This window comes from Channa argus, chromosome 1 (genome assembly GCF_033026475.1).
Source record: "Channa argus isolate prfri chromosome 1, Channa argus male v1.0, whole genome shotgun sequence".
NCBI lineage: Eukaryota > Metazoa > Chordata > Actinopteri > Anabantiformes > Channidae > Channa > Channa argus.
This window is the reverse complement of record NC_090197.1, coordinates 541313-569026: the sequence shown is the minus strand read 5'-3', so window position 1 is coordinate 569026 and position 27714 is coordinate 541313. Positions and strand designations below refer to the sequence as shown.

At 43.3% G+C, this 27714-nt stretch overlaps 3 protein-coding genes and 1 pseudogene across 4 annotated transcripts; 2 read left to right on the top strand and 2 right to left on the bottom strand.

The window, feature by feature from the left end:
- Positions 1 to 1925: 1925 nt before the first annotated feature.
- Positions 1926 to 8182, bottom strand: dnai2b (dynein, axonemal, intermediate chain 2b). The gene is made up of 13 exons (XM_067498589.1): positions 7667 to 8182; positions 7369 to 7575; positions 6206 to 6367; positions 5826 to 5947; positions 5607 to 5749; positions 5416 to 5529; positions 5201 to 5340; positions 4979 to 5101; positions 3986 to 4209; positions 3765 to 3900; positions 3542 to 3688; positions 2631 to 2855; positions 1926 to 2122 (listed from the first exon to the last, which is right to left on the bottom strand). Exons 2-13 carry the CDS (start codon positions 7549 to 7551, stop codon positions 2066 to 2068), a joined length of 1776 nt encoding a protein of 591 aa, XP_067354690.1. The 5' UTR covers positions 7552 to 7575; positions 7667 to 8182; the 3' UTR covers positions 1926 to 2065.
- Positions 8183 to 8698: 516 nt separating this feature from the next.
- Positions 8699 to 21340, top strand: LOC137102050 (zinc finger protein 721-like). The gene is made up of 6 exons (XM_067481102.1): positions 8699 to 9125; positions 9608 to 11126; positions 11260 to 11299; positions 12189 to 12254; positions 13568 to 13997; positions 15148 to 21340. The coding sequence occupies exons 1-6, from the start codon at positions 8837 to 8839 to the stop codon at positions 17295 to 17297; spliced, it is 4494 nt and encodes a 1497-aa protein (XP_067337203.1). The 5' UTR covers positions 8699 to 8836; the 3' UTR covers positions 17298 to 21340.
- An 857-nt stretch (positions 21341 to 22197) lies between these two features.
- LOC137124118 (zinc finger and SCAN domain-containing protein 30-like) lies at positions 22198 to 26410 on the top strand. 2 transcript variants are annotated; one of them, XM_067498838.1, is made up of 3 exons: positions 22198 to 22590; positions 23218 to 23547; positions 23625 to 26410. In XM_067498838.1, the coding sequence occupies exons 1-3, from the start codon at positions 22215 to 22217 to the stop codon at positions 24632 to 24634; spliced, it is 1716 nt and encodes a 571-aa protein (XP_067354939.1). In that variant the 5' UTR covers positions 22198 to 22214; the 3' UTR covers positions 24635 to 26410. The 2 variants fall into 2 exon arrangements, with proteins under 2 accessions (XP_067354939.1, XP_067355028.1); XM_067498927.1 differs by having other exon boundaries at positions 22200 to 22590; positions 23218 to 23529.
- LOC137102815 (5S ribosomal RNA) lies at positions 25344 to 25462 on the bottom strand (annotated as a pseudogene).
- Positions 26411 to 27714: the final 1304 nt, after the last annotated feature.

The following is a 27714-nucleotide window of genomic DNA, read 5'->3' as shown; positions in this document are numbered from 1 at the left end:
ACACACTCTACAAAAACTGCAGTTATGATAAGTGAGTCAGTTCCATTCTCTGATAAATTAATACAGGGAAGAAAACCAGATATTCTGACAATGAAAATTCTAATTATCATAAATATTCATCAAAAACAAACAAATGTAAGCTCAGTAAAAAGAAAAAAGTAAAATATTTACAAGAACTGTCGGAGGTCTGGAATCTTTCACCACACAGACCAGAGAACTGGTCTGGCTACAGCAGGTGAGCTTTAATGTATTTGAATAAAAACTTGTGGGCTTTAAAAGGGACCTGGTTTACGAGTTGTCTTTGGTTGGAAGCGATTTGAAGCAGATCTAGGCTCAACATAGTGTGCTGTAGTCGTCACTAGCTTCAGTCTCAAACGATAACACCAGCTGGACGTCCTGATCTGGACCTGCTGAGCCTGGTTCTGACTGGAACCGATCTACATCCTCACCTGGCCTCACTGCCCACATGGGGTTGTAAGTGAACTGGATGATCTCTGCCTCATCCAGGTCTGCAAGCTGTTCTCTTTGCTGTTCCACCTTAACATGCAAAGTCCCTGGGTCCTCCTGGGTGTGGTTCTGGTCCTTGGGGTTAACCAGGTCTTTACTCCCCATCAGCTGCTGAGTGAAGGCATCTGCAGGGAAGCAGAGATTTGCATTAAACCAGGACCTGGACTGTTTTTAGGTCCTGTTCAAAAAAATAACCCAGAACCAAAATTGTTTGATCAGTTGCAGAACACTCTGTAGAAAACCAGTATGACGCGCTCCTGATACTAGTTCAAGCTCAGTGAGGACTGGTGTCAAGGTGAAGGAGAATCTGGTTCTGAGTTGCTCAAGGACATTTACAGATTCACAGGCTCAGACGTTTTCAGCCTGAGGAGGTTGGAGGAGGTCTTGGGACTTTTGTTAAATCTGTTGTCTTTTGTTTGTTTTTAGGTTTGTTAAAATCAGAGAAAAGTAACAAGTTTAAGTTCAACCAGTAAACTTTATGTTGATAGTAGGTGATAGTGAAACGTTTCTAACGCACACCTGCCGCAGTCTGGAACTGGTCCATTCACTGGACACCATCAAGTCACCTGCAGGAGAGAGGACTCACCTCTATCCGCGGGTTCACTTGAACCAGATCCAGAATCTTCATAATACTAAAAGCCACCAGTCACCTATAACACCAGACCTCTACAGGAAAATGCCGCCTAAAGACCGCACCGGAACTTTCAGGTGTGGAATCACTTGCAGACGGAACCTCGATTAGAGGTTTGTGGACGGGGCGTGGTGGCGGGAGATCACCTCCTTACACAAAGCCTCTTTCTTTGCGTATTTAACAATCGTTTTCTCCAAAGCCACAAAAATCTCCTCGAGCGCCGCGTTCAGACGCTGACTGACGAAGACCCGGAGGTTCTGGACCCGAGTAATGTCCACACCGAGATTCGAAAACCCGCCTCGGCAGCCGCCTTGTGCTAATGCGAAAGACGCTAACAGAGTGTTTTTGTTCCTGCTCCGGTAACAACAGATGGTGTCTTTCAGAATAAAAGTGTCACCCTGCGTAAGACCGACTAAATGAAAAGATTTTAAAATGTCTGAAATAAATGCCGGTTTATATAAAGTTTGTATAGTTTTAATTGCAAGTTCTGTTGATTTATATCGTTAATTTACAGATTTAATGTTATACTATAGTTTATTTTAGTGAAGAAAGACTATTTCAACAATGTAACGTGTGTCCAATATATTTAAAACGTATAAAAACCCTATACCCTATAGTTGACGTTCTCACTAAAGTCTTTAATCCTGATTTAATTCATGGTCCTATAAATATTTAAAATACTAGCTTGATTATTTTCCCATTTCTTCAACTATATCGGACCCTGTTTTATTTTTTGTCTTACTATTGTTTGAAAAAAAAACTGTTGAATATTGAAATATGCAAATAAGCAATGAATGTTTCTTCTTTGTTTTACATAAGTTGTTTATTGAACAGAATTTAAAGTCACGGAAAAAGAATCAAATGGTAGAGAATTGTAGTTCAGCAGTTAAAAAGGTGAACAATAAAAAATAAATATTCTGTTTTTATTCACTGTGATGTTTCTGCTTCTTCTTTCATTCCTTTTTCTTCACAGATGCCTTTCTCCTGAAATACATGCAAAAAAAAAAACAGATTTCCACATTTAAATTTTTTAAATAACTTTTTAATGTGGAAATTTTAAAGTTCAATGTTTTGAGACTATTTCTTTAAATTTGACTTTTCAAAGTTGTGTTAAATCAAACAAAGGAAATGTAGTTATTATGAAAATAATATAAGATAAAAACTTTATATTGTTTTATCTTTTTAGACAAATTGACAGAAAATATATTTGAAAGGTTTTATGAATAATTGCAGTATCCACAGTAACAAGTATGCTTTTACGCTAAAATTTTACATATTATCTACAAAAAATTATATAATTATAGTTGTCAGGTAAATATAGTGCAGTACAAATTTCAGACTTTTCTGATTTGGGTCCAGTTCCTCTTACAGAGAAGACTGGGGACTTTGGGAGTAGAAGACTAAGGACAGAGGTAAAAGTTCAGCGTCTCTCTTTGAAAGACCTGAAGGAGGAAAGAAGGACACTGTAAGTAAACATATAAATTAGAAGCACCTGGTGAAGCTCGTCCTCTCTCTCTCTCCTCCTCCTCAGCTCCATCTCCACCATGCTGTAGAAGTCTTTCTCCGCTCTGTCAAGCAGTTGATCAGGACTCTCCTCCCCGTCTTCTCTTCCCCCCTCGTCCTCCCTGCTCTGCTCTGACCGACTCCTCTCCTTCAGCCTGATCTCTTTCTGTCGAGCCTCCAGGATCTTCTCTCGCTTTGTCTCACGCTCAAACATCTGCAAAAAAAACTTATATTCACTAGATGTTTGCAAAGCTGATCAGGTAAAATAACTACAGTAAAGTTTGAGCTTCACTACCTCAATAAGAAGCCATTTTGTTTACAGGAAAAACAGTAAATATTAGTTTATTAGTTTATTTTTATTCAGATAAGGTTCTTTGTCTATAGATTTTAGTCCTGCATTTGTTGTATTTCTATCATCTAAGACATTTGGGGCAGTGTATTCATATTTTCTGTTTGCAGATTATATGAATTCAACTTATCATTCTATCTTTAATACCAAAAATTCTTGACATTTTAAAAAATGTTTATAAGTTATAACTTTTAGGTTTGTAAATGTCTTCTTTGGCCTGACAAACAACTTCCTGTGAAAACATGGCATTTTTTTCATTTGTGAAGCTGAAATTTGTCAGAAACTTTACTTTGACTGAAGTGATGACTATTATTCTCAATTATTCTCAGAGTCGATCTATTTTCAATTGATTGACTAAATGCTATTGAAAATGTCACACAAAGCTCTAATCTTGCTCCACTTTTATTCACTATATAAATAAATAATTTGTGTTTGTTCAAATGCACTGATGTACATTATCATGTAGATTGGGGATCAGATTGGCGATCAAATGTAGCTGATTGTTTCTCCTTATGCTTATTAGATGTCAGACTAGTGGGTGTGTTTCTTACAGCAGCTAGCAGACTCTTTTCATTCTTCTGCAGAGTTGACAGACTGGGACAGATCTCCAGCAGAGTAGCTGCACCCTCCCGAGAGCCGCAAGCCACCAGACGTCCGTTATCCTGAACACGGAGGCTGTACAGAGCCTTATCAGACACCTGAGGATGACCACAGACAACGTTAACATCAACAGACAACAGCTACATTGTGTTTTTATAGGTGAGACTACAACACCTTGACACTAAGCCTGGGGTCATTCTGTTTGAACAGGATGTCCCAGACGTCCAACATGCCATCCGATTTTACGGTAAAGAAGACGGACGGTCTGACTGGACTCCAACATGCATCCATCAGGTACGACATCTGATATCTGAAAAAAAAAAACAACGCAGGTGAAGTCTAGTCTGACAGTGAATTTTAAGTTAACTGAGCAGGATGTTGTGTCTGAGCCCTACTTGGTCCACATTATGGATGACTCCTTAATGTCCTCAGACCAGATTCGAGCTGTCCAGTCCCCTACAGTGAGGAAGTTTTTAGGGAAGAAGGGGTTCCTCTGCAGGGCATAGATGGGTCCATGGTGACCATCATATGTACAAACGATCTTCTCAGAGGGAGTCTTGGCCTTCCGGTTGCAGGAGACAACCACACCCTGCTCCGTCCCCACCATGAACTTAGTTGGCTGGAGAGACATTGAGGACAGAGACACTGAGGCTGAGAAACCATGAGGGATGGGTACAGAACATTGGCTACAGAGTCCTCCAAATATGATGAATTCTAACACAAGCTGTGCTGACTTTTATGGACAATCCAGCTGGACTGAAACAAGGAAGAAAATCTTATTAACATGGACAAAATAAGATCTAGGAGGAGAATTGCTGCTCCAGCTCCGGTAGAATAATGTTTCCATGGATGCATTCCTGTAGATTGATTCTGGGGTACTAAGAGTGCTTAAACATCCCATCTGTCCTGGTAGCTCTTCATGGTCTCCAGCAGGAGCAGGAGGACATGGCAGGGGGAAAGGAAATCTTTGCTATGTTACTAAATCTGTTGACTCTGTCAGATCTTTGACTCTTGACCTTTGGCTAGGTTTTTGTCAGGGGTCATGTCTCTCAGTGAGATCTGGTAATTTAGTCTGGGACAATTCAAATTAATTTTATTTATTTATTTATATTACAGAATAAAGTCAAGACTATAAAGATATATAGAGAGAACCCAACAATTCTCAATTGAGCAAGCCCTAGGCAACAGTGGAGAGGAAAAACTCCCTTTAACAGAAAAAACATCGAGCAGAACCAGGCTCAGGGTGGGCGGCCATCTGCCTTGACCGGTTGGGTTAGGGCATGGACTAGTTTTTCGGCATCACTTTGAGACAGAATGTTCAGACCTGATTCAGAGTGTAGAGTGTTCTTACACACTGGGGTCAGAAACCATAAAAGATAAAAACTCACCATTGTGGTTTCAAACTCCAGAGAAATAGCTCCTAAAGCTCGGTCTAGGTTCCCCTCCCTGCTAAGATCCAGAACCAGACGCTCGGTGGGCTCATTCAACTTGCGGACGTCCCACCACAGAACCTGACGAGTTTAAACACTTTTTAACTAAAGGTCATTATTATAAAGGTCTTGGTTAGTCCTTCTCAGCCTAATAAATCATTCAAACAATCATCACTCCACCTGTCCATCAGTGGAGGCAGAGAAGGCATCTGTCCCGGTCTTAGACTGCAGCCAGATGATCTTGTAAACTGGATCTCTGTGACTTTGCTCCACAGGAGAAAGCTCCACGGGCTGGCTGCCTCTCCGGGTGTCCCAGTAAGCTAAAACACAAACACAGGTATACCTATCATCACACATAAAAAATCAATTGTCTGTAATTCCAGACCTGAACCCACCAATCTGTCCATTGTAGCTGCCTCCCACCAGAGTGTGGGAGTCTTTGGGGTTGTAGTCCAGACAGACAAGTGGAGATGTTGGCTTCAGGGTCATCTCAGGCCTGTTCGGGTTCTCTGAAAGACAATACATACCCGTGACCACATTGGAGTGTGTGGTGGTTCTAAATCCAGCTGCTGTCTTTCTCACTCACCAACATCCCAGATGTAGGAGTCCAGGCTCATGTCTCTGGAGGCTTTCTGGAACTCAAGGCATGAGTAGGCAGCTGCCAGCTTCCTGGAACCATCAGGATGCCATGAAAGGCCGGTAACGGTGCGCTTCACCTCGTTCGGATCTCTGCAAATGCACAGGAGTGAAGTGTTCACTAACCCATCACAGTCCAGGAAGTCAGAGTCAGTGGATCAGTGTTTACCTGAAGACATTAATGGTCTTGGCGGATGGTGGTTCCTGACTTTCCTCTACCTCTTCCTCATCCTCAAAGTACTGCTGGTAGATGTCCACAGCGTTGTTCTGTCTGATGCAGTGCTCCATCACCTGGACAAGACACAATGAAATCACATTGTGACACGAAGTTAAATCTTGTTACTCAGACGAAATCGTAAAACATGTAAAATGAATGAATATAAGTAAAACAGTTAATGTGAAACTGGATTTCATCAGGCGTGTGGGTCGTTGGATTGTGGGTCGATAAGACTGAGACATGGATTGATGTGGACTTATGTACATTGATGGACTAGGGTGATGCGTTTGGTGTGGACTGAGATGTGGATCTATGTGAATTGTTGGTCTTACGCTGCCAAGCTGCAGGACGCTGTTGATGTAGACCTCGTCCCTCTCCACCTTCTTCCTGAAGCGGATGGTTTGTTCCATCTCGTTGATGTCCACGTCTTTAGGCCACCCTCCCTCTACGTGGTTGATCCCGCAGCTTTCGTATTCAAAGCATTCTGTGTTCACCTGGACATGCAGACATGTCTTCAGTCAATCAACCTACATCCTAAACACGTAGGACCTGACTGGTGTTTTCCAGGTCAAGACATTTGTAAACACAGAAACACTTAGTCAAGTTAAATTATTATTGGTCAAACTCTCTTTTTCCTTCATAGATACTTTTTTTTAACATTTTATTTACCCTAGGACATTTTAGACATTTGTCCTATCTAACAGAAAAATCTGTGCAGATTCTGGATTTAGTTTCTTATCAATGGGCTGGACACTAAACCCCTAACAGCCCATTCCCCTCCCCAGCTCTGCAGTGCTGGTCCAAGCCCGGTAGAAATTGGGGAGGGTTGCGTCATGAAGGGCATCCGGCGTAAAAACTGTGCCAAATCAACATGCGGACAATGATCCGCTGTGGCGACCCGGAACTCACGGGATAAGCCGAAAGGACAATAATAAATAAATAAATAAATCAATGAGGTAAAAAAGGTCTTCACTATGTTTAGTTGATTCACTAATTTGTTGTTAGACAACAAAAAATATTTGTCCTTGTAAAATGTTTCATTTCTATGCTGTGTTTCCTCCAACATTTGCTTTAGATAGTGAATGTTGATTTTTCTCAGTAACTAGTCAAAATTCAGGTGTGAAGTGCTTCTCTCCTTGAATCTGTACACGAATTAACCTGAACAAGACCTGAACATTTCTGATTTCTGCAGAAACTTTATTTATGAGGCACACGTGGAACAAATCTAGACTGGAAGTGCACATTCATGTTATCAACAGCATCAGGTTCTATAGTGTTTAAATACATTAACTCAAAGAAATCCCTTTTCTATTGCTGGACTAATCCTTTAGGACATAAATTATATTTTACAGCATGTATTCACAACTTCAACATGAGTAGAGAATAAAGTGTAGTAATCTTGTAGTGGACTACTTTTTAGGGGAAGCTACTCTGTTAACGAAGCTGCCAGTATTTGTGTAGATAAGTTGACCACTGAGACCTAGGTGAAGCCCACCTGGTGCTCCGACATGGCCCTGCAAGCCTGCACCGCCTGGTCTCGGGGGGTTTTCTGGACGAACTGCAGAGCCAGAGTCGGGTCTGGAGGGACGTCGACCAGCAGCTCGGCAGGGCGGTCAGAGAAGAGACACTGCCGTCCGAAGTTTGTGCGGAGCTTCGTGTAAACATGGACAATCTCCATCGTGCCGGACTCCAAGTTTTTCCTCTGATAGAAGAGACCAAGCAAAACTCTAAAGCTCAGTGACCCCAAGATGGTGGAACGAGATATATACAAAAAACTGCTGAAAACTCTGCACCTTCCCAATCTACTTAAAAAGTAGTAAAACGTGTTGTTTCTTGCACTTCCATTTCGTAAATCACTTCTTCTCACAGTACTTTGCTTCGATGTTTCCTCCTTGACTTTTGCTGCCCTGTTCTTCACTTGTAAGTGGCTTTGGATACAAGCTTCTGACAAATGATCCCCAGCAACGGCGCTGTAGCGCGGATCCCTGTATCCTAGCAACGAAGCAGCGTTTATTGTATGTTAGCAACAGCAAGATTTTTTTTTTTGGACAATATCTTTATTACACAACGACTGGGTGAACAGAAACAGTTTATCGCTGTAAACTAACTGACTAAGATAAAGCTGGTTTACTCATTGACTTTTTTCTTTACTGAACAATCGATGCCAGAACCTAAACCAGTGTCTCTTAAACAATAGACATGTAGTTTTTGTTTTGACAGGAACAATAAGTCCCTTTAGGAATATGAAAGTCTGGAAAAACCACACTGGTTTCCTAGAACAAACATAAAAAATAATAATTCACTGCAGAATGCTCAGAGCTTTGTCTCAGAAGCTGGGATAGTTTTCTGCAGCAAAACGATGACAAATAAAATCAGAAAGAAGAAATACTAGTTCGTATCAGATCACAGATGCTAAGGAAAGTCTGCATCAGTTCTGAAGGGGTTTGTTTTTTAAAGATTCTAAACTTAGAAGGATTCGTTTTATCAAGACAAATGTTCAAATCAACTTTCTTTAGCGGTTGGGATGAGTGGAGAGAGAGACAGAGAAAGAAAAGATCAAAAGTATAAACGTCCAACATATGTAAAATATTAAAAAGAGAGAAATGTTATTTAAGCTCTACGGGTGCATTACATCATACATTAGTCTGAGTTTATTAAGACATGTTCTGTTGGCGTTTCAGTGTCTTGCCCAGAGACACTTCGCCTTACCAACTTATCACTCAGATCTGAGTACATGTTCCGCGGCTTCTGTGGGGTTTCTCATTTGTCCTCCGCTCCAGCAGAGATTGCTGTTCGCGCGGCCCGCTTCCCTCTGCTCAGCGAAGCGTCGTCGTTGACGCGGAAGTGTGTGTGTGTGTGTGTGTGTGTGTGTGTGTGTGTGTGTGTGTGTGTGTGTGTGTGTGTGTGTGTCGTCCCGCCGCGCTCTTTGTTCGCTGAGTCTCAAAGCGCCTTAAAGCCGTAAAATGTGCGCCGTGCAGCTGCTGCGGGTGTCGGTCCACGAGCGGATCAGCGTCGCCGCTGAAGACTTTCTGCTGCAGGTGGAGAAAGAAGAAGAAGAAGCCGCTGGAATCCCGGCGCTGAGAGCCCTGCTCACCGAGCGGCTAACGGCGGCTGCAGAGGAGATCGTCGGTCTGTTCGAGGCGACCGTGGCGGAGTACGAGGAGCGAGTGGAGCGGTTGGAGCGGGATATCTGCCGCCAGAGGAGGCTGCTGGATGCCGTGCTGAAGCCCGAAGTCCGGCTGCACAGAGCAGGTCAGTCCCCGCTCCCCGAACGAACCGCATCGCAGTTAGCACACACACAAACACACACCGAGACATGTCTCAGTGTACGTGTGATGACAGTCTTTGGCATAACACATCGCCTAAAGCGTGGTCTGGACCCTCAGAAGCCCTGTGAAGTTGTGTGGCCCAGGAAACGTGCAAAATGTCCTAACAACAATGGTATCATGGTATTCCCCCCCCCCATACAACCTGACTCACATCAAAGGTCAAAATAAAAGCCACGTGATAAATCTTACAGATAGTACGCTGATGGTATAAAAGCCTGCTGTAATAGATTAGTGCACAAATTCATACATGAATCATAACATACATACAGTAATTTGTTTGACATGTGTCAGATGGAATACAGAACTCAACCTTAAGAATGAATCATGTTCCTGGTCCTAGGTCAAAACAAAATCATCAGAGTGGATCTCTTCTGAACTGACATCAGGTTTGTTCTGTCTCCTCAGACCTGCTCCACTCAGTGGAATTGCACCAGAACCTCCACCACACTAACCTACAGCTTCCAGATACTGTAGACCTGAACCAGAGAAAACCTGAAAAAGTCGACAGCAATGCCTCCTCCCCACCTACGTCTCGCTCACCCTCCCCCACATATGACACCCCCGTCTCACCGAACAGCTTGGGTGTCCACAGTGAAGACGACTTGGACGAAGAGTGGACTGCGCGGAGCCGGACTCCACAGAGGAAAAAGAAGCGAGGCCGGCCAAGACTTGTTGTCAAAGACAGTCAGCCCCTGAAACGGAAACGGCGTGGTCCAGTTCAGAGTTTCAATTGTCAGGTTTGTGGACGTGCTCTGTATGGGAAAGGCTTTCTGCTCAAACACGTTTTGCAGGTCTGCTCCCAAGACCCAGAGCATCGCTGCGGCTTTTGCGGGGAGCGTTTAGACTCAGCTGATGACCTTACAGCTCACCTGGAATCGCACCAGAAGAGGAGCAAAACTTGCTCCTTCTGCGGGAAGACCTTCCAGTCAATCCTGGCACAGGAGTTGCACAGCCGGCTGCACACTGGGGAGAAACCTTACATCTGCGATGTCTGTGGCAAGAAGTTCAGTCAGAAGGGAAATCTGACATCACACCAGCGTGTCCACGTTGCAGAAAAACCTTTTAAATGTAACGAGTGTAGCAGGGCCTTCTGTCACATGTCGTCTTTAGAGCGACACATTCAGGAGCACCGTGGCGAGGTGGTTCACACCTGCAGCATCTGCGGCGAGGAGTTCAGGAAGCAGCAAAGACTGCGGCATCACATGGTGACTCATCAGAAGGAGGGCACACACAAACCCAAGAGATTTCGCAGCTCGGCAAAGTCATACATCTGCAAAGTCTGCGGGGACACCTTTGACAGGAAGACCCTTATACTGAAACACGTGGAGACTCACCTGCAGGACCCGGGCCGATGCTGCGGACTCTGCGGACATCAGTACGAGTCCACTGCCAGCCTTGCCACTCACCTCCGCTCTCACCGCGATGTAAACAACACCTGCGACATCTGCGGGAAGAGCTTCCCAGCTCACGCGGCGCTGCAGATGCACATGAGGATCCACACTGGGGAGAAACCCTACATTTGCAGCATCTGCGGGAAGGCTTTCAACCAAAGCGGGAATCTGAAAACACACCTGAAGATCCACACAGGTGAGCGGGCTTTCTCTTGCAGCATCTGCGGCAAGGGCTTTACACAGAAACAGACTCTGGACACACATGTCCGCTTCCACAACAAGGAGAGACGCTTTCTGTGCCAGGTATGTGGGAAAGGCTTCATGCAGGATGTGGACTTGAAAAGACACATCCTGATCCACACTGGAGAAAAACCATACAGGTGCAGGGTCTGTGGGAAGAGCTTCCAAGCCAAACGCTCACTTAATGGACACCTCAAAGTGCACACAGCAGGGAGGGATGAGACAAGACAAGAGCTGGATGAGGACTTAGATCAGCAGAGGACAGATATTTTCTATTCCAAATTCGTCCAGCTGTAGAACATCATCTGCTGGCTCTGCTTGTTTGAGTCCTGTGGAGCTGGACTGAAACCAGCTACATAAATCTTCAGTTTCAGAAGTTCCCTGTCATAGCAGAGTTGAGTTTCACGTATAGTTCTGGTCCTGCAGTGTGCTGGATTTTAAACCTGTGGACTGCTTCAGACTCCTGGTTTGGATGGACTTTTTTCTTTATTTATTATTATTATTTTTTTGTCCTTCCGGCTTATCCTGGGAGTTCACAGCGGATCATTGTCCATATGTTGATTTGGCACAACCCCTGACGCAAACCTCCCCAATTTCTACCAGGCTTGGACCAGCACTGCAAAGCTGGGGATGGGAAAGGGCTGGCGGGGGTTCAGTGTCTTGCCCAGGGACACTTCGACATATCGCCAGGACCAGGGATATGTTGAAGTGTGCACCGACTGAGCTACAGTCGCCCCTAGATGGACTTTTACAGTAACTTTCAAAAATGATTTCAAAAAGAGTTCAAGCTTCTCAAATGTGATGATTTGTTGTTTTTGTAATTTTTGTTCACATATCAGCTTTTTCTTTTGCATTTATCAACTGTTCAGATGTTAAAGTTTTTGTTAGGAAAATTATAAAAACAGTTGTTGAAAGAAACCTGACAATTAAGCAACTGATTTTCACCATGAACCCAGAACAGTTTTGATCAGGATGTTAAAGAAATGTTCGACTGTAAAAACCGTGCCTATTCATCATGTTAGCACCAACAGAAACAAAGATAACTGATGTCATTTTGAACATTTACAGAAAAAACCCACTCACCCAATACCCCTGCTCTGGTGGACTCTTTGTTACGTCAAAGTCTCTTTCACACATGCACTGGAACCCTGAAATTCTCCTGACTTCAGTGTATATGAGAGCAAAAATGTTTGAGTGAAATGCTCTTTATTATCCGGACATTATCCTGCGAGCTCCCTAGTACTAAATACGTATTATATGCGTGAAGTCAAGCAGAGTCTTTCCTGTGAAGATTGTTCTGGCTCAGATTTGTATTACATGTGTTGTCTATTTCACATGTAACACGTCTGAGCTAGAAGAGTCTTTACAGGAAAGACTCTACTCCAGACGGTGTCCAGAGTTCATATGATAAGGAGGCTCAGGTAACTGAAGACTCGTCCAGACCAAGACCAGCAGGTGATTCTCTACACCTTGTGTTTGTAGTTTATTATAATGGACTCTGGTGGAGTTGAAACATGTTAGAGGAGACAGTTTGTGATGGGAAACCTTCACAAACTTGTTACTTGTTCTTGTTGCTAAAATGCTAAAAGAAACTGAAGTGAAATGTGAAAAGTGTTTTGTGCGTGTGTGTGTGTGTGTGTGTGTGTGTTTATGCCTTAAGACATTTCATAGAACTAACAGGGATTTGGTGTGTAGACCTGCAGCAGTACCCTGATCAGATACCGAAGCATCAATACCAGAGTGTAAAAATACTACCTTTATAAATAAAGGCCTTGCATTTAAAAATTCACTGGAATAAGCACAAAAGTATTACCAATAAGATTGTACTTAAAGTTAGAAAATTATGTGTTTTGTTTATAAAATCAAAGTAACTGTCAGATAAATTTGGTAAAGTAGAAATATCCCATAAACTTCTAGTGATTTAACAAATACCTTTATCCAAAGTGTCTCACAAGTGAGGGACACACAATTGAGCCACTTTAGTTTCAGGACAGGAGGAGCTGGGGTTTAAACCACTGACCCTGCAGTTTGTGGACAAGATTTTCTACCTCCTGAGCCTCAACTGCTATAAAATAACATGTTAATACCTAAGTGAAATGCAAAAACTGAAAATGTACATAAGTCCAGTACTTGAGTAAACTCAGAAAAAGACAGATCTGAGCTCTATGATACAAACATCATGTTAAAACTGGACCCAGGTCAGAGTCTGAGCTGGAAAGGTGCGTATTCAGGTTCTGCTCACCTGGAGTTCTGATTTTGACCCAGAATCTGCTTAAGGATAAAAATCCACCAGTTATCGAAGTAAATCTATGACCTGTTTCAAACTATTCAAATTTCTGAACAATCAGTTTTTTTTCTGAACTTAACATTACCCAAGAGCCTCAGCTGCTGTTGCCTCAGAGACTATAGAGTATTGTCAGAAAGATGTTGTTCAAACATGTTGTTTAAAGTAAAAATTCTTGTTATGCAGGCAGTGGATAATATTATCTGAATATTAGTACTGATGCTTTCACTTTATTATTTGTAGTATTACTTCAGGCAATATCAATTGTATGAGCACCAGTAATTGTATCATCATCAAATTGTAGTAGCAATGAAGTACTATCCGTAGTAATTTTTGTAGTATTGCAGTTGCTGTTTGTAGTAGTATCAATAGTGTTCATAGTTTTTGTAGTAGTATTTGTAATGTTAGCAGCGTGTTACTGGTGCTTCATTAGCACCAAGATGACTGTAGAACCTCCGGTGCAGCAGGGGTGGCGCTCCTTTTATACTCCCTTTCCGGTATGGACCCAGTGACCCGGAACAGACCTCGGTTGTTTTCTTTCCCGCTGACCGACGGATGGAGGTCCGAAGCGTGATGTCACTGACTGAAGCAGCGCCGTGCTTCGGGCTCCGGGTCTTGGCGGAGTCAGTGTCGGAGCAGTTGAGTCGGATTGTGGACGAGGTATTGGGGCTTCTGGAGAAGCGGAGCGGAGGATCCGGGTCTGCCGGAGGCCGCCTGCTCCTTCTGCTTCGTGAGGTTCTCACCGAGCGGCTGGCGGCGGCGGCGGAGCGGATCTCGGGGCTGCTGGAGCGGGAGGTGGAGGAGTACAGCCGGCAAATGAAGCAGCAGAGCCGGCTGCTGGAGGCGGTGCTGAGCCCGGTGGTTCGACTAAACCGGACAGGTGAGTCCAGACAGCCCGCCGACATGTCGGAGCCACATCACCGGTCACACAGTTGCTAGGTAACTATTACGGTCAATCAGAGGCCAGAAGTTCGTGTGAAACCGATGGGAAGACTCAGGACCAGAACCTGAGGAGAGTCTATTTTCTTTCTTTTTCAAGGATTTCACCACTGACACGAAAACAGTTTTACAAGCTCTTTGCAAACATTTCTCTGTAAAGTAAAAATGCAAGTCTGAAACAGCACTGCAAGTGTCACAAACCAAGTTTTAGTAGAACGTTTTACTAATTGACCCTTTAATTAGTATAAATAAAGGACCAGATGTTGAATGAAACACAGCCGGGAAAAAAGAAGCTTTTGAAAAGGTAAGAAAGCATTTGTTATGAATCGATTTTCCATTTGTTCCATTTCCAGTTTCAATCAAACTGATACAAATCATATTGTTTTCTCCAGTACTAACATCAGTTAATCGTGCATAGTTTCAAAGTACATTTGCTTATGTTCTGTACACTTAAGTATTTCTATTTTATGATTAGTTCAGTTTTAGATTTAGACAAAACTAAATCATCTAATAATGATGTAGTATTAACATGAGTTTAGAAAGTAAGAAATCAGCTTCTTCGTTACCACATGCAGCATTAAAATGATGAACACGTTAATGCATCAATAATAACAATAATAATAATAATAATATTCACTGATGTGAAATTAACCATTTTGAACACAGAACGTTTAAACACAGAAACTCAGTATTTCCACACTGTGGTAATGGTACTTTTACTGTAAAAAATTATCAGTTAATAATTTATGATCAGACACGTAGGAGCAGGAACATGAACAAGCTGAAGGCTCAAGTACACATAGACGAGTGGGTAGTTGGGCTAAAACATGATCACACCTCTATGCACGTTACCTCCTGATGGTTGTTGTCGCTCTAATACATAAGACTGACTCTGATCATGTCTGAGACTTGAAGCTGTGGTGTAAAAAGTCTCAAAAAATGACATGTTCCTCCATTTAACACAAGGGATCAGACCTGATTCCAGATGCTAGTCGGCATCGCTTTTTCTTGATGTGAAGACTTTCAACCTGAATTGTGTTTGCAGCTTTGTGACCCTGGATGAACTAATTTCTATTATTTTTTCCTTCCAGACTCCATTAGATTGTCCACACTCAGGTCAAGCTGTCCCGGTGAAAACCAGCTGCCAGAGACTGACTCTGTCCACCTCTCCCTGTCCACATGTCTCCCACCCCCTCCCTTCACCCCCTCCTCAGATGTCTCTGCAGCTGAAAGTGACAGTGAATGGAGAGGAAGCAGTGGCTCATTCAGCAGTGAAGGGGACAGGAGGGGGACAGGTAAAGAACACCAGTCCAGTGATCAGAGACAGAAAGCGGCATCTTCAAACCATTCTGTGGCTAACTGCTGCATAATCTGTAGGAAAACCTTCTGCCATAAACGCAATCTGCTGAAACATGTGGAAACACACTCTGATAACCTGGAGCATCTCTGTGGGGTCTGTGGAAAACATCTTAAGTCCTCTCATAGTTTATCGGACCACCTTAGCTCTCACAGAGAAACTGTCACTGGTTGCAGGAGGTGTGAAATCTGTGGGAAGATGTTTCAGAACACGGAGACGCACATGAGGAGTCACACAGGAGACAAACCATTCACCTGCGATGTCTGCAGTAAGAGCTTCCCCCGACCAGGAGCACTGAGGAGGCACAAGAAGATCCACAGCAGGAGGAACCCTGATATCTGCCCAGTCTGTGGACAGACCTTCAACCAAAACCAACTGCTCCAGGATCACCTTAAGACCCATGACAAGGACAGGGGAGACCAGAGTGGGGAGGAGGAGGGTCAGTCAGAAAAACCAAAGAAAAACAAAAAGCAGGACTCAGGACTAAAGCTGATTCAGTCTGCCTCACTCAGCTGCAGAGTCTGTGGTGATTCCTTTCACAGTCAAGGGTTCCTGAGGAAACATGCTGAGACGCACTGCCGTGAGTTTCCGAGCATCTGTGGCGTCTGTGGACACCAGGTGGACTCACCTGATGGTCTGCTGACTCACCTGCAGTCTCACAGAGAGACTGGCGGTACCTGCAGCATCTGCTTGAAGAGTTTCCAGAACATGGAGACACACATGCGAAGCCACACCGGGATCAAACCATACTGCTGCAGTATCTGCAACAAACACTTCCCTCGGGCCGGCGCACTAAGGCGCCACAAGAAGATCCATACTGGGGAGCGGCCATACACCTGCCAGTGCTGCGGGAAAACCTTCATCGAGAGTGGTGCCTTAAAGACTCACAGCAGGAATCACTCTTGTGAGATCCATGAGGGCGAGGACCCCAAGCCTCCAGCAGACTCTGAAAACCCGAAGGCTGAGATGGAGAAAAGTGTTCAGAAGAACAAGACGTCGACTCATATGTCTCATTGCTGTAAAGTGTGCAGCGAAGCTTTCCAGACTAAAGGTAGACTGAGAAACCATGTTAAGACTCACTCAGCAGAGTCTGTTTGTGGAATATGCGGGGAGAGTTTACTACCATCAGAGACCCTGGAAGACCATTTGCAGAGTCACAAAGATGGCGGGAAAATCTGTCACATCTGTGGTAAAACCTACCAGAACATTGAGACTCACATGCGGAGTCACACTGGCATCAAACCGTACCGCTGCAGTGTCTGCGACAAGTCCTTCCCACGTCCTGGTGCTCTGCGCCGTCACAGAAGGATCCACAGCGGGGAGCGGCCGTACATCTGTGAGTTCTGTGGGAAGACGTTTATCGATAACGGCACTCTGACAACTCACATTAGGAACCACACTGGAGACAAACCAGCCCAACGTGTCCCCTGTGAGACCTGTGGGAAGAGCCTGGCATCGGTCCAGGTCCTGGAGGTCCATAAGAGGATACACACAGGCGAGAAGCCTTTCCAGTGCCGCATCTGCAAAAAAACCTTCAGACAGGTAGGGGGGCTGAACGCCCATATGCTGACCCATACCGGGGAGAAGCCATTCAGGTGCACCTTCTGCCACAAGAGCTTCAGTACCAAAGGTTACCTGGAGACCCACATTCGCTTCCACAAGAAGGAGCGATCGTTCAGCTGCCACCTGTGCTGGAAGGCCTTCGTAACCAAGAACGACCTGAAAAAACACCTGCTGACCCACACAGGGGAGAAGCCCTACAGCTGCAAGGTCTGTGGGAAGAGCTACCAGGAGAAACGCTCCAGAGACGTTCACATGAAGGTCCATCAGGATGTCCAGATCAGGAGGGAGGAAGGTCTGCAGTCAAAGTTCATACAACTGTAGCGATCAGACCAGTCTGCAGATGGGTTCCTGCTGCACCAGCAGTCACAAAGAACATTTTAGTCATTTTAGTATTTTTCATGTTTACAGACTTTTTTAAAGTGTGAACATCCCTGATGATGTGGAATAAAATAAAACTTTGATTTACCAAGAAAAAAATGCTGCGTTTCAAACTCAGCTGAGTGATGTTGAATCCGTGTGTTTTCAGAAAAAAGGGTCAGACATCAACAATAACATGTGCCTACTAAAAGTTATTTGTCTGTTTTGACAGTTTTTCAAATCATTTTAATGGTTTGTACCAACATAAACATACTGAAGGTATCACTGTGAGCTCACTTTCTCCTGATTGTTTTACCTGAAGTCGTAACAAAAAACCAGCTATAAAATACAAAGATTAAAGACGTTCATTTGATTCATTTTTTTTTCATCAAAAGAATAGAGAACCATCTGCTGGCCACATGTGTGACAGACATTTATTTAAATTTACACTTACATTTAGTCATCTAGCAGACGCTTTTATCCAAAGCGAGTTATAAGAGAGGTAAAAGGCAGCAAAAATCTAACTCAAGGAGAAAACATCAAAGTAAGAAAAGTGTTTACATTTCATGAGATGCAAGTGCGAGAAAAGCAGAAAGGACGTTTTTTATTTATTTATTTATTTATTTAATAGATTTAAGTGCATAGGAAGATAAGGAAAAATTTGGTTTTCAGCAGTTTTTTGAATATTGGGAGTGAGTTCGCTGAGCGTGCAGAGTTTGGTAGCTTGTTCCACCATCGTAAAAATGAGGCGAGCTGCTGCATTTTGGATCATCTGCAACGGTTTAATTGTGGATACCGGTAACCCCATCAACAAAGCGTTGCAGTAATCGAAACGAGATATGACCAGCGCCTGTACAATGAGTTGGGTTGTATATTCCGTGATGTAGGGTCTGATCTTCCTGATGTTGTAGAGAGCAAATCTGCTGCCCTAGAGACTGAGGAGATGTGGTCCTTAAAGCTCAGTTGGTCGTCAATGATGACCCCCAGATTTTTGGCCGATTTAGTGGGGACAAATTCTGTTGATCCAATGTTGATGCTGAAGGTGTGTTGTGTCGAAGGTCTGGCTGGGAAGACAAGGACTTCGGTCTTGGAGAGGTTCAGTTGAAGATGTCTCTCACTCATCCAGTCACCTTTTCCATGTGTCATGAGACAGTGGAGTTGTCCGGTGCAAAGGACAGGAAGAGCTGTGTGTCATCAGCGTAGCAGTGATAGGAAAGACCATGTGAGTGAATGATGGCACCTAGGGATGAAGTATAGATAGAAAAGAGGATAGGACCAAGAACTGAGCCCTGCGGCACACCGGTAGAGAGGCTATGAGAGTGAGAAAGATGCCCCCGCCAGGATACCTTAAAGGTTCGTCCTGATAGGTAAGAACGAAGCCAGTCTAGAGCTGATCCAGAGATGCCTAAGTCAGAGAGTGTGGACAAGAGGATCTGATGGTTCACAGTGTCAAAGGCTGACGATAGATCAAGTAGAATTAAGACGGATGACTGACCTGTGGGTTTTGCAGCTCGAAGACATTCCACAACAGTCAGGAGTGCCGTTTCTGTGGAGTGACCCCTCTTGAAGCCAGACTGGTTGACATCGAGGAAGTTGTTCTTGAAAGGGAAGTCTGAGAGTTGGTTGAAGACTGCTAGTTCAATTGTCTTGGCCAGAAAAGGAAGGAGGGAGAAAGGTCTGTAGTTCTCCACTACAGAGGGATCAAGAGAAGGCTTCTTGAGCAGTGGGGTAATCAGGGCCTGATTGAAAGAGGTTGTTAAAGTTCCTGTTGTGAGAGATGTGTTGATGACTTGTGTAATAGCTGGCATTAGGAGGGATCGGATTAAGAGAGCAGGTGGTCAGATGGTTAGAGAGGAGGAGGGTGGATATGTCATTGTGAGTCAGAATTGCAAATGATGAGCGCAATGCAGTGTTGGAAGAAGTTAGACGGATGTCATCATCTGGAGGAGAGAACTGTGAGCTGATGGCTGCCACCTTGTTGGTAAAGAATTCGGCAAAGTCGTCAGCCTTGAGAGAGGTAGATGGCGGAGGTGAAGGTGGGTCGATGAGTGATTTGAAAGTGGTGAACAGCTTTCTGGTGTCCGAGGTGTTGCTGAGCTTATCCTGGTAGTAATTGATCTTTGCCCTGGTGACACAGTGAGAAAAAGGTACAAGCAGATCCTAATACTCAGCAAGGGCAGATGGAGTCTTGGATTTGTGCCACCTCCTCTAAGCACTCCTGAGCGTGGTGCATTGTTCATGGATCCAGTCAGTGAGCCATGGATTAGAAGGTGAGGGACGAGTGGGTCTGGAAGACATGGGACAGAGACAATCCAGACACGATGAAAGTGTATTGCAGAGGCTGTCTGTGGCTGCATCTGCATCGAGGATGGAGAGGTCCTGTGTTGGGGGCAGAGTTGCGGAGACCAGTGAGGAGAATCGATCCGGGTTGAGAGACCTGAGGTTACGCCAGTTGAAATGAATGGAATTAATGACAATAATCCCCACAACTAATAAAATAGATCCTTAAGTGTTGTGTTGTGACACATAGATCAACTAATAAATTGTTTTACTTTAGACTAATCACAAGACTGCAGTGTAATTTTTGGTGTATTACCAGATGTGAAAGTATCAAATTACATGTACATTGGTTTGTCTAACACTTTAACATATAAGAGATTCATAAACATCAGAACATTGATGGAGTTGTTACACTTGTGTAGCAAACTCCCATGACCTCTCCAGTATTTTTGAAAAGTTCTAGTCCACAGATCCATAACTTGACTTACTATAGTCTGCTTTGCTACTGAATTACCTGAATTACAGTTTTAACAGCTGGATGTTTAGTTAGTGCAAGAGGTGGAGGATGAACATCAGTCATTATATTTTAGGGTGTAAATTTGGTTTATGATTATGTTAAGTCTCCAAGAAATAAATGTAAGTCAGTGTATTGTCCTTTGAAGTGATGGAAACATGACTGTGTGTGTTTAGTCTGTCAGGCTGTCTGATTACAGAGAAAGGCTGTGCTTCTCTGGCCTCAGCTCTGAGCTCCAACGCCCCCCCATCTGAGAGAGCTGGTCCTGAGCTACAATCATCCAGGACACAAAGGAGTGAAGCTGCTGTTTACTGGAGTAGGGGATCCACACTGGAGACTGGGCACTCTCAGGTCTGGACAGGTGGACAGACAACCGCAGCTCTCACACTGTTTCTCTGTGTCTCAGGACAAAAAGAAATGACACATAGTCTAAATACCCCTAACCCAGCCTTATGTTGGAGTGGATGATTCCATCATTCACCTGCTCCACCACACCTACACCCACCTTGATAAGCCTGAGGATAATGTGAAGATCAAGTTTTTAGGTTTTTCCAGTACCTTCAACACCATCCAACCTGCTCTGCTTGGGGTGAAGGTGGACACTTCCATGAGTTTTACCTTTCCAATATAGCAACATTACCTTTGGAATCTGGAACATGCAAGGCAAAATAGTTGAGTTTAATGGCAAAATATTTTTAGCCAAATGTTGATTTTTAAAATCTTTTGTTTTTCTCTTGTTCTCTTGCCTTTAAAAATGAACTATCCATCTTCACAAATTCCCTAAGCCATGATAACAACAATAAGGAAACTGCTAAATTTCCTTAAACTCTATTACTAGTAAACCCCTCTTACAATTTTGTTTATTTATTTAATTAGATACTTATTTACATTTCATTTCCATTATTGTAGTTTTTAAATATAGTTTATAGTTTTTTAATTTCTATACATACTAAAGAAGCAGTCATGTTCTTAGTGGTGTTATGGAATAGCATTTGTTCTTACTTGAAATGCCTGACTGATGTTTTTAATAAAGAGAGAGGGAAACATTTTAACATTTTCATATGTAAAGTGTTCTCAATTATTATTTGATTTTATATCAAAACATTGATGTAATGTTTATCTAAAGTTACTGAGAATATCGTAGTTATGGTGCGATACACTGAAGAGAGGATGAGCATGATGAGCATAGTATTACATAAAATACATTTTTATGTGGTGAAAAATATGTCATAAAGAATCACAGAATCTCATGTTTGTCCACCACAGATTTGGCTTATTGTCCTTTAAGAATTCAATACAAAAAATCTTCCAAGATTGTTGCACTTGTTTTTAACTATCCATTTTTTAATGTAAGTCACTGAGTATTTATTGCATGTCATTATGAATGTTTGGAAATGTTTTGTTTAAATTTGTTTAAATGTTTTTCTGAAGAAGCTGCTTGGGTAAGTAGTGAAATATTTCTAACCAAGAAGAAAGAAGTCTAGTTGACTGTGACATGTTTCCTAGCCCTGTTTCCATATTATTATGAATTCACCCGCTTCCTCCTGACGTGTCCCCTGTATTAAATTGATCCTCATATAGTCTCTGTCCATTGAAAAATAATGTCGTCATGGCCTTCAAGAATATTTTTTAAATGTGAAGTGGTGAATTAATTGAGAACCAATTGTCATTTACAACAAAGATTTGGCCAACATGCAACATCAAGGACAGATGGAAAAAAATGATTTAAAACAAGATTACAAGTATGAATAAAGTGGCCGGGGAACCCAGTTAAATCCTCCAGAGTAGCCTTCCACCCTGGCCTGAATAGGCTTGTTATGGTGGGAGGTAGGGAAAGGTCATCAAGATGTAAAGATTACGACCCTAACTCTCTAACCCCTAAGATTGCCAGGGTTGAACAAAGGCTCACTCCTCCCTAGCCACTCAAGAAGTTACTTGGATGAGTAGTAGATTAATGTTTCTGAGATGAACGTTTCTGAAGAAAAGAAGTCCAGTTGACACGTTTCAATCTTCTGATAAGTAAACCTCGATGTCTGAGAACCTTCACCGAATAGTAGTGGTAGTAGTATTTTTGTTGAAGTTGTTGAATGTCGTGGTCGTGCCCACCCCATCCAGCAGGCGGCAGGACGCTCCTTTTTCCACAAATCATCGATAAAAAGAAGAAGAAGGCGTCGAAGACGTCCTTCCCCTGCAGTGGCTTCGTGTCACGGTCTAACCGACATTTCTTGGAAAAAATAAACATGTTGAAGCTCGACGTGTTGCGGATGTTTGTTGACAAGCGGCTCAGCGCCGTTACCGACGACATTTTTCGATGTTTGGCCAGAACCGTCGCGGAGTACGAACACCAGGTTTTGCGGCTAAAACAAGACATCGACCGACAGAGAAGACTGCTGGAGGCTGCGGGGGCAGCGGGGGACACACCTGAGGACAGAACGGGGGACGGAGCAAGAGAAAGACCAGGAGGTTTGTATTTTTTTTTAATCTTTTTTGTTTGATACAAAATGTCGGCCGAGTGTGACGTAGCGGTATTTTCCCGCTAGATGTCGCATTTCCTACATAAACGTCTTAGGAAAGTGGGGCCGTCAGACACATCATTTTAACGACACTCCTCGTCCTTCTATATAATGGATAATATTGTTGCTGTGAGGTCTTTAGTCAGAAGAGTTTATAAGTAATGCAGTTGGAGAGCGTTACAATCATTTTTGACAATATGGAAACAAAAGAAATTATGTCTGGACCATGTGAAACTAAACCAATCACCATAAAGTTTACTTGTTAGTAAAGATGCTGACTGACAGAAGCAAACTAGTTTGTCTCTTGGTCATCTGCCACCTTCTCAAAGTCTGGTGGTGGTTTGAGCATTTTGTGGTTCCGGTTCCTGACACAATTTACAAACCACAAATGTTTGATTCACAAATGTTTGTTGCTGAACCTTTTCCAAACAACAGACACCTTTGCTTCAGTCATCTTTATAGACAATATGATCTGCAGCACAGCCCTCCTAAACCCTGAGTCAAAATCCTTGTATATACAAACTTGGCCCATTCTAATTAAATAACTGCTTAAACCTCCACTGTTTGTATTCTCCAGGTGTTCTGCAGGTTTTCACCACAGAAGAAGAGGCCCAGGTGCGGGGGCAAATTCTGCACATTAAAGAGGAGGACAGAGCTTTGGCATCTGATGAGACTGACCCTGAGTTAACACAGAATTCTGATTGGCTAAGGGAGAGACCTGAAACAAAGTGCGCCCCTCCATCCAATCAGATCCAGTCTGGCAGAGAGGAGGTGGAACCTCAACCTGCTAAAGATAATCACAAAGTTGTCGTTGTCAAACAGGAAGGGGATGAAGGTTGTATGATGCTGGAGGCTTCAGCCACCGCAGAGAAGAGCTCCCAGACGCAAGGTTGCTACAGTAACCATGGTACTTTACCATAGTAACCAGGGCACTCAAATGTCCATCATTAGTTCACCACAGTTGTTTGTGTTTTAATCCTCCAGGTGTTCTGCGGGGTTTCACCACACAAGAAGAGAAGCAGGTGAGGCGGTGGAGCCTGCGGAGCCTGCACATTAAACAGGAGGAGGGGGAGGATGTGGCTTCTGAACCTGACGAGACAGAGTCCAAGTTTACACTGATTCCTGATTGGCTGATGGAGAGCGATGAGGGAAGTTCTTCGTCCAATCAGATTCAGTCCCACAGAGAGGAGCAGCTTCTGCCTACGCACTTGGACCGCCCTATGACACCAGAACCTGAAGAGGCCTGCACACTTTCAGACCACAACAGGGACTCTGTTGTTCAGTCAGATTCCACCGAGGACAGCAGCGATGCTCAGTCTGAGCCAGGTCTGCAGAGCCAGGAGAATTGGAATCGTCCTTCTGCAGATCAGGATCTGGTCTGTGGCAGCTGTGGCAGAGAGTTCAGCTCAAAGCAAACTCTGAAGAAACACATCAAACAAAATCTAGTTCCAGATCAAGACCAGTTGTCCTGCAGCCGCCGGAGACAGAGAATTCCCTATCAGAGTCCTGCCAAGAAATTCAGCTGCCGAATTTGCGGGACCATGTTCTATACACAGGGGCTTCTGGTCCGGCACGCTGAGATCCACTGTAGAGAGCTTGAGAGCCGGTGTGGGGCCTGCGGAGACCAACTGGAGTCAACAGATGCTCTCAGAAACCACCTGTGGTCCCACAAAGTGCTGGGCAGCACCTGTGACGTCTGTGGAAAGAAATGCACCTCCATCGCAACAATGCAGATACACAAACGGGTCCACACTGGAGAAAAACCGTACCACTGCGGGTTCTGTAGCCGGGACTTCAGCAGGAAGGAGAGTCTGGAGAGACACCTGAAGCTCCACTGCGGAGACAAACAGCATCATTGTGGACTCTGCAGGAGGGCCTTTACGAGGAGGGAGTACCTGATCCAGCACATGGAGGCCAGCCACCCCGAAAGACCCAGTCCAACTGAGGGGCACTTCAGTTTAATGCTGAGAAACATGTCAGAGAAGCAACCTTAAGCAGGTGTTGGGGAAATTATTTAAAATAAAAATTTAACTAAGTAATCATCAACGGGACCTTTGGTTTACAGCGTCAGACTCTGGTTTCTGGTTTTTTGTCGTTAGGAATTCATGCAGTCCTTCCTCCTTTGTCTTTTACTCTGCCACTGTGGTGTTCTGTATGAAAGGAACAAACCAACCACATGGGGTCATTGTTTACTTTGTGCCACCATTCTTTAAGGACCACTACGATGTGCAGTGTTTGGATGAAGGCAGCAGAAAGAGGTCAGATTTTTAGTAACGTAGACCAACGAGTTGTCTTTAACATGACCCCGTTCTGCCCCTAACCAGTTACCTCTGACTGCTCCAGAGCTGCAGGTGGTAACAGCCCTTATATAGTGATTTAGAGAGTGAGTTTCTCATCAAACAATGAATTATGGTGATGATCTCCTTTCGGCTTATCCCGTGAGTTCGGGGTCGCCACAGCGGATCATTGTCCACATGTTGATTTGGCACAGTTTTTACGCCGGATGCCCTTCCTGACACAACCCTCCCCAATTTCTACCGGGCTTGGATCGGCACTGCATCGCTGGGGAGGGGGAATAGGCTGTTAGGGGTTCAGGGTCTTGCCCAGGGATACTTCGACATATAGCCAGGGCCGGGGATCGAACCACTCACCCTGTGGTCCGTAAGCAACTGCCTTTACCAACTGAGCTATAGCCGCCCCTAAAGCTTACAGCACCTGGTATTCCCAGGCGGTCTACCTACCAAGTACTAACCAGGCCCGGCCCTATTTGGCTGCCGAGATCGGACGAGATCGGGCGCTTAGAGAGCGGTGTGGCCGTAACATCAAACAATGAATTATGGTATAAAGTGTAAATGTGTAACGTGAACAAAAACTCATTAATCATCCACCGTTAGCGTTTTGAAAGAACACCAATTTTAGTGTTTGTTTTTTGTGTCTGATGCGCTGTTTGATTTACCAGAGATATTCAGTGTCAATGGAATTCTAGTGTGTCTGAACAGGTCTGCAGAGACCAGAGAGACTCTTAAAAACAACAACTCTGTCTCAGTTTGATGTGATGCTGGTGTACAGTGGATTTTTATTAATTGGTAGGTTTTCTCTCAAGGTGGTTGACATTGATTGAATGACAGTTGGTTTGTAATGCATTAGTGTGTCTATTATAGAATTTTTTTAAGGGTTTGGTTCTTTGTTACTAAATAGTTTGATAGCCTTCCCTGATTTTTCATTTTCTGACTTATTAGAAACATTAAAGCATTTAATCAGCATGTGTCTAGGTGAAAAACCCAAAAAATTAAAATAAAGCCGTGTAAAAATTGTGAAATAGAAACCTAATTTACCAGGGTTAATAATCTCAGTATCTTGAGGGATAGTTGTTACATTTACAATTAGTCATTTAGCAGATGCTTTTATTCAGAGTAACTTAACAGGTAAGTAGCAGACATCCTGGGTCCTCTGCTCATTCTGCTAAATTGTAGAGCAATTCATATACCAGGCTTGAAACTGGCTGATAAACCAGAGGGAAGGCCTCAATATGCAACACTCACTTTGTTTGGTAAAGATGCAGCCTGTGTGGCACTGGCACTGTGAATACTGTTCAAGTTTAATATTTTCTACCTCACAGAAATATTCACTGCTCTCTGGGTATTTCATAATAAAACGTATCCTTTTAAACGTCGTTGAGTGTTTTGGTTTTCAGTGTTCAAAAGTTTATTAATGTCCTTATAAACATGTTGTAATTTTTTTATCTTTATAAACTTAAAGTATTCAACAGCTGGATTGGAGTATTGATGGTTCATTTTGAAGTTATTGATGTGGTTCTTTCCTTGAATCTGTACATGAATTAGCCTGTACATTTCAGGAACAAATCTGGAGCAGACAGTACTTTTATGTTATCAACAGTATCAAGATCAAAAGTGGTTTAAAAACTTTGTCAAAAACACGAAGTCAGTCGGATTAAAGCCCAGAGAAAGTGACTTTTTAAGTACTTTTTTAGGTTTTAAATGTTTACAAATGAGTAACAAATAATCTGAACTTGTTCTATCAGCACTTCAGTTTCTGTGTTTAAATTTACTCCATGGCTGTACTACACAGCTGTTGAGCAAGATTTGTCATTGTCTTTTCGTTGTCAATTTTTAAACATTTTAAAGTGAGCTTTTTTAAAATTGATGGTAGTGGCTCCGATTTTTTTAAATATTAGAAAACCTTGATCGCAATGGTTCAGTACTGCAGAGGTAGGTGGACCAATAATTAAACCAGTGATGCTGATCCACAGCCACCCAGGTTCTAGCTGAATATGTTGCTTTAATATATGTAATTTATTAAACTTATAAATGTTGCCGATTGATTCTTTGTTATCCGTTAATAAATGTCTACTTAATTATTAATTAATGGACACATTCACATTTCTACCACATCCACATTTCTACCACCTCAAGCTCTGCTCTTTATTTACTCGTTGCCATGGTGAATCGTTGTATGAGAAGGCCTTTTTATCTCTGTTCAACCTGATTTCTACAGGAAACAAAAGTACATAGAGTTTATAGAGTCAATCAAAATAAAGAGGAGACAGAGGAAAATATGAGCCATAAAATGAATACCACCTGGTGATTTATGTAAATTCATCAACTTCTCAGTTTTCAAAAACTTGAAATGGATTTTCACCATTGAGTCTGAAAACCATCACTCCTTCGTCACCTGTCAGACTCGATGAAACCTGGTTTTGAACTAACAGGCTTTTGAATCCTGTGGTGCATTCAAGTGCAAGACGAACATTGGGAGTGTTTTATTAACAGGAGAGTGTGGGAGGAAAAGCGGGAGTGTGTGTGTTTTAATGTGTGTAGCTGGGTGGTGATCATTTCCAGGAAGAGGTACAAAGAGGGAGAGTTGGTGTGTTACTAAGTGATTTCCTGGTCGACCGGGTGTATCCTGTCAAAACACACACATGCTCTGAGCGTGTGTGTGTGTGTGTCGGTTGCAAATTAACTTTATGAAGGAGTCACACACTGAGCATCGTCACGCCTTTGTAATGTCAGGACAAAACTACTCAGAACTTTTGTGTTCTGAGAGGATCAAAGAC

Bases quoted from the DNA above. Each gene is read 5' to 3' on its own strand.
- dnai2b (XM_067498589.1), bottom strand. From the start codon at position 7,551: ATGGAGATTGTCCATGTTTACACGAAGCTCCGCACAAACTTCGGACGG. The intron at 5,341-5,415 runs GTGGGTTCAGGT...TTTGTGTTTTAG, and splicing joins CAGCTACAATGGACAGATTG to CTTACTGGGACACCCGGAGA. The intron at 2,856-3,541 runs GTAAGAAACACA...TTTTTTTTGCAG, and splicing joins AAAAGAGTCTGCTAGCTGCT to ATGTTTGAGCGTGAGACAAA.
- LOC137102050 (XM_067481102.1), top strand. From the start codon at position 8,837: ATGTGCGCCGTGCAGCTGCTGCGGGTGTCGGTCCACGAGCGGATCAGC. The intron at 11,127-11,259 runs GTAGAACATCAT...CTGGTCCTGCAG, and splicing joins TATTCCAAATTCGTCCAGCT to TGTGCTGGATTTTAAACCTG. The intron at 11,300-12,188 runs GTTTGGATGGAC...CGTCTGAGCTAG, and splicing joins TGGACTGCTTCAGACTCCTG to AAGAGTCTTTACAGGAAAGA.
- LOC137124118 (XM_067498838.1), top strand. From the start codon at position 22,215: ATGTCGTGGTCGTGCCCACCCCATCCAGCAGGCGGCAGGACGCTCCTT. The intron at 22,591-23,217 runs GTTTGTATTTTT...TGTATTCTCCAG, and splicing joins AGCAAGAGAAAGACCAGGAG to GTGTTCTGCAGGTTTTCACC. The intron at 23,548-23,624 runs GTACTTTACCAT...TTAATCCTCCAG, and splicing joins AGGTTGCTACAGTAACCATG to GTGTTCTGCGGGGTTTCACC.